This window comes from Lepidochelys olivacea (genome assembly GCF_965140295.1).
Source record: "Lepidochelys olivacea isolate rLepOli2 genome assembly, chromosome: 1".
Taxonomy (NCBI): Eukaryota; Metazoa; Chordata; order Testudines; family Cheloniidae; genus Lepidochelys; species Lepidochelys olivacea.
In genome coordinates, this window is record NC_140411.1 from 354,619,377 (window position 1) to 354,628,351 (window position 8,975).

The following is an 8,975-nucleotide window of genomic DNA, read 5'->3' on the forward strand; positions in this document are numbered from 1 at the left end:
TTCCCTGCCCGGATCTGCTCACACAGAGGATGGAGCCATAGAGCTCAGCTTTAAAATCCCTGGCGCTAGTGCCTTAGACCCCTCGGCGATCCCCTGCCCCATCCTCGGGAGAGGGTGGCAGGCCCATTGAAACAGGTCCGGCTGATTTAGTAGCTCCTGGTTGCAGGAAGAGGCCCCCAAGCTGCGTGGCAGAAAAAGAAAAACCCCTGTGGCTTGGCTTAGAAGGGGCTGGGACAAATTTCACAAAGAATAAAGAAATCTGCAGAAATCCGTCCCATCTCTCAGGAATGGGGACATCCGATGGAAATTCTGTATGGGGGCAATACGGGGTCACGCGCCAGGCAGGGCTGAGCTAACGCAGCAGTGCTGGAGAGAGCTCCGAAGGGGGAGCTAGAGTCCATTCCCCTGCCTGTGAGCATGCTGGACATTGCGGTAACATGGGGGTGCTATGGGGCAGTATTTCAGAGCTCTTTCCCTATCCCAGAGGAGAAGCAACATCTGCCCTAACAGACCCCACTGCTGTGCTTCCCCAGGGGTGAGGCATCGCTCAGGCCACCCGTGGATGACACAGAATAGGCAGCAGTCCAGCCTGTTCAGCACTACGTTGTCTCACGCTCACCACCCCACTGAGCTATAGCTCTGGAGTTGGCGGGTGCAGAGTCTTTGTGCTCTCTGTTATCCGGAGTTGTTATCCGCCTGGCGCTGTGTGCGTGACCACGCTGGGAGCTTCCCAGCTCTGGCTGTAAAATTGCCAGGTGCCTGTGCCCTGAGCCAGAGCCGAGACTGCAGAGAATTCCTCTAAACATTAACCAGGCATGTGGTGTGAGCAGGCCTTGCCTGGTGGAATGCAAGCACCTCTCTGCTCTTATCAGGGCGCAGCAGCCCATGCCCTACACACCCCCTCTGCCACCGCTCCACATTCCTGCCTGCATGTTAAACGCGCCACCTTCCCCAGCGGGAAGTCACCAGCCTGCCTCCTGGGCCTGCTGAGCTAAGCTGCCCCCCAGCCCCACGGGGCCGGTGGTGGAACAGCCCTATGGGCCCCCTGCACACGTGCACCGCCCGCTCCTTGGCAGAGCTGTGGGCTCTCTGCAGTGCCGCATTTCCTCTCTGCTCCCCCTTCCTGTGTGCACAGATTCGCCTTAGGGAAGGTGAGGTCTCCTCGGTTGGGCCTGTAGAGATGCACACGTTCTCTGGTGATGGGGCCAGAGCAGCACCCAGTTCTCCCACCAGGCCTCCTGACCCACAATCTGCCCTGGGGCTGATGAGGGGAGCCAGTCTGGACAAGGTAGTGACTACCCCACCCTGGAGAGGGACTGGATGGCCTGGCAGGGATTGTCCCCTTGCAGGGCTGGGCCAGGGCCCTGGAGGGCAGCAGGAAGCCGACTGGGTGCCCACAGGAGGAGAGGGCACCAGGGAAGGGGAACAGCTCATGAGAGGTGGGCTCACCGCATCCTGATAACGATGCCAAGTGTGACTGCACTGTACTGACAACCCCACTGGGCCACTGCTGACAGCGTCGCGTGACCCAGCAGGCTCCGGGACAGAGGCTGGCAGGCGAGTGGGGGCTGTGGCCGCAGGGATCAATCTGGGAAAGGCGGAGGGGTTAGCATGGACACCGCCGACACACAGGCTGGTGAGAGGGAGGGGTGGGGGCACCAAAGCACTCTGCCCCTCTGGCCAGGGAGGGAAGGAGAGCCGTCCAAAAAGGCCTGGCTCAGAATCCCAGCAGAGGCTCTGGCAGGAGCTGCTCAGTGCCAGCAAGCGTGTGCTGAGGCCTCTCCTGCAGCACAAGGTCAGTTCTCATTAAAACACACCGTCGATTCTTCGACAGCAAAGGCAGTGCAGCGTCCCTCCTTTGCCTCCACAGCTCCTTCCAGCTGCTCTGCAGAGCCGAGAGCACCGAGTTCTTCAGACCCTCCTCCCTGAGCCCCTCACTTAGAAGGGGCTGGGACAAATTTCACAAAGAATAAAGAAATCTGCAGAAATCCATCCCATCTCTCAGGAATGGGGACATCCGATGGAAATTCTGTATGGGGGCAATACGGGGTCACGCGCCAGGCAGGGCTGAGCTAATGCAGCAGTGCTGGAGAGAGCTCCGAAGGGGGAGCTAGAGTCCATTCCCCTGCCTGTGAGCATGCTGGACATTGCGGTAACATGGGGGTGCTATGGGGCAGTATTTCAGAGCTCTTTCCCTATCCCAGAGGAGAAGCAGCATCTGCCCTAACAGACCCCACTGCTGTGCTTCCCCAGGGGTGAGGCATCGCTCAGGCCACCCGTGGATGACACAGAATAGGCAGCAGTCCAGCCTGTTCAGCACTACGTTGTCTCACGCTCACCACCCCACTGAGCTATAGCTCTGGAGTTGGCGGGTGCAGAGTCTTTGTGCTCTCTGTTATCCGGAGTTGTTATCCGGAGTTGTTAGGCTACCAGACCACAGCCTGCCAGGAGAGCCACGCAGGGTATGTTCACACTGCAGTAATACCCGTGGCTGGCCCACGGCTGCTGACAGGCTCACAGGGCTCAGGGCGTGGGGCTCTAAAACTGCAGTGTAGACATCTGGGCTCAGGCTGGAGTCCAGGCTCTGGGACCCTCCCACTCAAGGGGTCCCAGAGTCCGAATGTCTACACAGCAAGTTTAGAGCCCTGCGAGCCTGGATCAGCTGACACGGGCCAGCCACGGGTGTTTTACTGCAGTGTAGACACACCCTCCCTGCCATGCAACACCCAGCAATACAGCTCCCACATACCCCATGCCTTGCTCCAACACCCGCATTCACTGACACCAGGCTCCAGTGCCCACCGACGCCCTGGGCCCGGCTTCATCACCCACCCTCAGTGACACCCCTCAACCAGCTCCAACCCCTGCCCTCAGTGACACACTGTGCCCTGCTATAACGCCCAGCTGTATCACACCCCCCTCGGGTATATCTGAGTGTTATGGCAGGGCACACTACAATGTATCACACACACCTCACTGACACAGCAGGTGTTAAGAGCGGACCACAACATATCACACTCCATCACTGATCGAGCAGAGAACGTTGTATCAGTGAGCGGGTGTGATACAGCGGGTGTTAGAGCAGGGCGCGGTGTATCACACCCCGTCACTGATAGATACACCGCGCCCTGCTCTAACACCGATTGTATCACACCCCCTCACTGATACACCGCGCCCTGCTCTAACACCCGCTGTCTCAGTGATGGGGTGTGATATAGCGGGTGTTAGAGCAGGGCACGGGGTGTCACACCCCCTCACTGATACCCCTGCCCTCCACTAACACCCGCTGTAGCTCTCCCGTCACCAACAGCCCGATCTCAGCAGAATCCCTCTTTATCATGCGCCGTGAGGTATCAGACCAGCAGTAACTAGTTTCAATCTGTGCTACAGTAACTCAGCTCCTCTCCTGGCTCCATCCCTCCTGCTGTCAGCGCAGGCTTCAGGCAGCCCTGCCTGTGCTCTGAGGCAGAAGGACGCTGCATTGACTTAGGAGCCATGTCCTAATGTGCAGCAGGCTCCAGTCCCAGGCAGTTTCTTCCTCCTGAGCAGCTCTGTGCAGCCAGCCAGCCTGCCCCGGTGCCTCTCCCATCTGCAGCACTGCCTGTCCCAGCAATGGTGCTCCTTCTGCAAGATCACTGCATCTTGTCAGGCGGATGCAGAGGCAAGCGAGAGCCCCAGCCTGGAGCCAGGTGGCTGGGGCAGAATAAGAGGGAGAACCAACCCTCACCATCAGGCACACTGCACAGGGGCACCGAGGGGATGCCAGCTCCTTCAACTCCCCAGCTGGGACTGGCCCTGTGCTTGGCAGCCGCAAGGGGCCCTGATTAGCTGGGAATTTGCTCCTGGTCTTTCAGACTCAGCAGCTCTCCCTGCCAGCAGTGCTGGGGGAGGGGGGGGGCGGCGAGCGAGTCAGAGTTCAGGGCTGAGTCCCTGGCTCCCAGGGACTGGGGCATACTCCAGGCCAGCCCTGAGGAGCCAGGCTGGGGGGATGGATGAGACAGGGCATGATGGAGCTTGTCATGCCCGCTCCTCTGGTCCTACCACCTGGGTGCAGGGCTGGGGCAGCACCAGTTCCAGTGGCAGGCGCGCACCCAGCCGAGGAGAGGGTTCCCAAGCCACGCACCCAGCCGGGGAGAGGGTTCCCAAGCCACGCACCCAGCCGGGGAGAGGGTTCCCAAGCCACGCACCCAGCCGGGGAGAGGGTTCCCAAGCCGTGCACCCAGCCGGGGAGAGGGTTCCCAAGCCACGCACCCAGCCGGGGAGAGGGTTCCCAAGCCACGCACCCAGCCGGGGAGAGGGTTCCCATGCCACGCTCCCAGCCGGGGAGAGGGTTCCCATGCCACGCTCCCAGCCGGGGAGAGGGTTCCCATGCCACGCTCCCAGCCGGGGAGAGGGTTCCCATGCCACGCTCCCAGCCGGGGAGAGGGTTCCCATGCCACGCTCCCAGCCGGGGAGAGGGTTCCCATGCCACGCTCCCAGCCGGGGAGAGGGTTCCCATGCCACGCTCCCAGCCGGGGAGAGGGTTCCCATGCCACGCTCCCAGCCGGGGAGAGGGTTCCCATGCCACGCACCCAGCCGGGGAGAGGGTTCCCATGCCACGCACCCAGCCGGGGAGAGGGTTCCCGTGCACCCAGCCGGGGAGAGGTTCCCACGGCACGCTCCCAGCCGGGGAAGGGTTCCCATGCACCCAGCCGGGGAAGGGTTCCCGTGCCACACACCCAGCCAGGGAGAGGGTTCCCGTGCACCCAGCCGGGGAGGGGTTCCCACGCCACACACCCAGCCAGGGAGAGGTTCCCACGCCACACACCCAGCCGGGGAGAGGGTTCCCACGCCACGCTCCCAGCCGGGGAGAGGGTTCCCACGCCACGCTCCCAGCCGGGGAGAGGGTTCCCATGCCACGCTCCCAGCCGGGGAGAGGGTTCCCATGCCACGCTCCCAGCCGGGGAGAGGGTTCCCATGCCACGCTCCCAGCCGGGGAGAGGGTTCCCATGCCACGCTCCCAGCCGGGGAGAGGGTTCCCATGCCACGCTCCCAGCCGGGGAGAGGGTTCCCATGCCACGCTCCCAGCCGGGGAGAGGGTTCCCATGCCACGCACCCAGCCGGGGAGAGGGTTCCCATGCCACGCACCCAGCCGGGGAGAGGGTTCCCAAGCCACGCACCCAGACGGGGAGAGGGTTCCCAAGCCACGCACCCAGCCGGGGAGAGGGTTCCCGTGCACCCAGCCGGGGAGAGGTTCCCACGGCACGCTCCCAGCCGGGGAAGGGTTCCCATGCACCCAGCCGGGGAAGGGTTCCCGTGCCACACACCCAGCCGGGGAGAGGGTTCCCGTGCACCCAGCCGGTGAGGGGTTCCCACGCCACACACCCAGCCAGGGAGAGGTTCCCACGCCACACACCCAGCCGGGGAGAGGGTTCCCACGCCACGCTCCCAGCCGGGGAGAGGGTTCCCATGCCACGCTCCCAGCCGGGGAGAGGGTTCCCATGCCACGCTCCCAGCCGGGGAGAGGGTTCCCATGCCACGCACCCAGCCGGGGAGAGGGTTCCCATGCCACGCACCCAGCCGGGGAAGGGTTCCCATGCCACGCTCCCAGCCGGGGAAGGGTTCCCATGCCACGCTCCCAGCCGGGGAGAGGGTTCCCACGGCACGCTCCCAGCCGGGGGCAGCTGGGCCCCAGCTGGACTCTCGCTGGAAGGGTCTGGGCTGGGAGCCTCTCCCCTCCTCCGCCCAGCTCTCCCCGGCGCTGCAGTTGGGGTAAAGTTTAGCCAGGCAGCAAGCGCCGCGTTCAGCGGGGACCTGCCGCGGGGCTCCAGCAGCGCAGGGGTTAAGCGGCGGCTGTCACAGCCCCTCGGCGGGGGCCGGCGGGTCCCAGGGGCGCCGGCCGGTCCCGCTCCGGATCCCGCTCCGGATCCCGCGCCGGTCCCGCCCGGCCCCACTCACCGTCTGCTGCAGGTCGGGGATCCCGATGCGCACCACGATGGCGCTGGCGGCGGCGTCCTCCATGCGGGCCGGCGGCGGCGGCTCGGCGCGGGGGGCCGGGGGCTCGATGCTGGCATAGGGGGTCTCGTCCCGGGCGCGGCCCGCGGGCTCCCCCGGCTCCCCGGCCACCGCGCGGGGCGGGCGCGCAGGCGGCGGCTGCTCCGGCGGCGGCTCCGGAGTCTCATGTTGGCCGGCGGCGGGCGGCAGCGGCATGGTCCGTGCGGGCGGGGGGCGGCGCGGGGGCGGCGGGGCCGCGGGACCTAGAGCCCGCACAGCGCAGCGCTGGCCGGGGGGGGAGAGAGAGAGTCACCGCCGGGCCGGGGTGCCGCCCCTGGGGATCCCCCCCGCCCCCCGGCACTGCGCCCCCGGGGATCCCCCCGGCCCCTGGGGATCCCCCCGCTCCCTGGCACTGCGCCCCCCCGGGGATCCCCCCGGCCCTTGGGGAGCCCACTCGCCCCCCCGGCACTGCTCCCCCCGGGGATCCCCCAGGCCCCTGGGGATCCCCCCGCCCCCCGGCACTGCGCCCCCGGGGATCCCCCCGGCCCCTGGGGAACCCCCTCGCCCCCCCGGCACTGCGCCCCCGGGGATCCCCCCGGCCCCTGGGGATCCCCCCCGCTCCCTGGCACTGCGCCCCCCCGGGGATCCCCCCGGCCCCTGGGGAGCCCCACCGCCCCCCTGGCACTGCGCCCCCTCCGGGGATCCCTCCGGCCCCTGGGGATCCCCCCCGCTCCCTGGCACTGCGCCCCCCCGGGGATCCCCCCGGCCTCTGGGGATCCCCCCCGCTCCCTGGCACTGCGCCCCCGGGGATCCCCCCGGCCCCTGGGGAGCCCCCTCGCCCCCCCGGCACTGCGCCCCCCCGGGGATCCCCCCGGCCCCTGGGGATCCCCCCGCTCCCTGGCACTGCGCCCCCCCGGGGATCCCCCCGGCCCCTGGGGATCCCCCCCGCTCCCTGGCACTGCGCCCCCCCGGGGATCCCCCCGGCCCCTGGGGAGCCCCACTGCGCCCCCCCGGGGATCCCCCCGGCCCCTGGGGAGTCCCACTGCCCCCCCGGCACTGCGCCCCCCCGGGGATCCCCCCGGCCCCCGGGGAGCCCCACCGCCCCCCCGGCACTGCGCCCCCCCGGGGATCCCCCCGGCCCCTGGGGAGCCCCCTCGCCCCCCCGGCACTGCGCCCCCGGGGATCCCCCCGGCCCCTGTGCAGCCCCCTCGCCCCCCCGGCACTGCGCCCCCCCGGGGATCCCCCCGGCCCCTGGGGAGCCCCCTCGCCCCCCTGGCACTGCGCCCCCCCGGGGATCCCCCCGGCCCCTGGGGAGCCCCACCGCCCACCCGGCACTGCACCCCCCTGGGAATCCCTGCCCCCCGGCACTGCACCCCCCTCTCAGGAACCCCACCCACTTGTCACTGCACCCCCCTGGGGAGCCCCACCGCCCCCCTGACACTGCACTCCCGCAGGGGATCCCCCCGCCCCCTGGGGATCCCCAACCGCCCGGCACTGCGCCCCCGCAGGGGGATCCCCCTGCCCCCTGGGGATACCCACCGCCCCCCCAGCACTGCACCCCCCCCAGGGGAATCCCCACATCCCCACCACCCCCTGGGGAGCCCCACCGCGCCGGCACTGCACCCCCTTGGGGATCCCCACCCCCCTGGCACTGCACCCCCCTCTCAGGAACCCCACCCACCTGTCACTGCAACCACTGGAGATCCCCGCCCCCCTGGCACTACACCCCCCCAGGGATCCCCACCCTCCTGGCACTAAACCCCCCCCGGGGATCCCTGCCCCCCTGACACTAAACCCCCCTGGGGATCCCTGCCCCCTGGCACTGCACCCTCGGGGGGATCCCAATCCCCCAACACTGCACCCTCTGGGGATCCCCACCATCCTGGCACTGCACCCCACCCCCGTGGATCCCAATCCCCCAGCACTGTACCCTCTGGGGATCCCAGCCCGCCTGGCACTGCACCCCCCTCTGGGGATCCCAGCCCGCCTGGCACTACACCCTCAGGGGGATCCCAATCCCCCAGCACTGTACCCTCTGGGGATCCCAGCCCGCCTGGCACTGCACCCCCCTCTGGGGATCCCCGCCCCCCTGGCACTGCACCCTTGGGGGATCCCAATCCCCCAGCACTGTACCCTCTGGGGATCCCAGCCCACCTGGCACTGCACCCCCCCCCCCCCCAGGGATTCCATCCCTGCCTGATACTGCACCCTCTGGGGAATCCCATCACTGCATGGGGAGAATCCCCATTCCCCCCACTCGATTTCCAAGGGAAATGAACTCCACGGCTGAATTTGGACCCTGGCATCTGTTAACCCTTTCAGTGCTTGAGTGTTACCAGCCACTAAGCAAAAGTACTCCTTTTCTTTAAGCCAAAGCTGTTGTGTCTCCTGCAGTGAGGATAACAGTGACCCAGGAGCACTGCGCACGAGTCACCCTCCCACCACACCAGCCCCCAACTCCACCCTTCCCCATGGTCACACCAGCCCCTGACTCCGCCCCCTCCCCCTGACCCCACCCATCCCCTGACCCCCAACCGTTCTCGGTAGGGGGGGATTTGCCCCAGTTACAGCCACTGGTGAGGCTGTACCCATGTAGCCCCTAATGCGGACATGCAAAGTCACTCTGCACCCACGGCGCTTACCCTGGTATCATGACTGGAGCTGGAGCAATCCCCAGTGCTGCCAAGGCCCAGCTGAGCAGAGATCGAAGGACTCTGCCCCTTCAAGAGAAGCAGCTCCAGGGCCAAGCAGAGCTGGGCCTCAAGGTGTTAATCCACTTTGTGCTTTGGGGCTATTTCTGTTTTGAAGAGTGTCAAAGAGCTGAGGAGATTTACGGGATGACCTGGATCTGTCCAGGAAATAATTAATGGCCCTGCCCCCAGGCAGCGAGCCCGGAGGCCGGGGGACTGCAGAGGGCTGGCATCAGTGAAAGCTTGACCCCAGATTTAGCCTGGCTCTACCGGCTGGTTCAGGGTCTGCTGGGAAAGCCGAAGCTTGACCCC

General features: G+C 67.0%; 1 protein-coding gene across 2 annotated transcripts in view; it reads right to left on the reverse strand.

The window, feature by feature from the left end:
• Positions 1-6,189, reverse strand: part of SHANK3 (SH3 and multiple ankyrin repeat domains 3) — a gene marked incomplete at its 5' end in the record, with an annotated part of 664,505 nt that extends 658,316 nt beyond the window's left edge. For both annotated transcript variants that reach the window (XM_084611263.1, XM_084611264.1), the window contains one exon: positions 5,938-6,189. In XM_084611263.1, the coding sequence (XP_084467389.1) occupies positions 5,938-6,189 (252 nt within the window). The remainder of the gene's footprint in view (positions 1-5,937) is intronic.
• Positions 6,190-8,975: the final 2,786 nt, after the last annotated feature.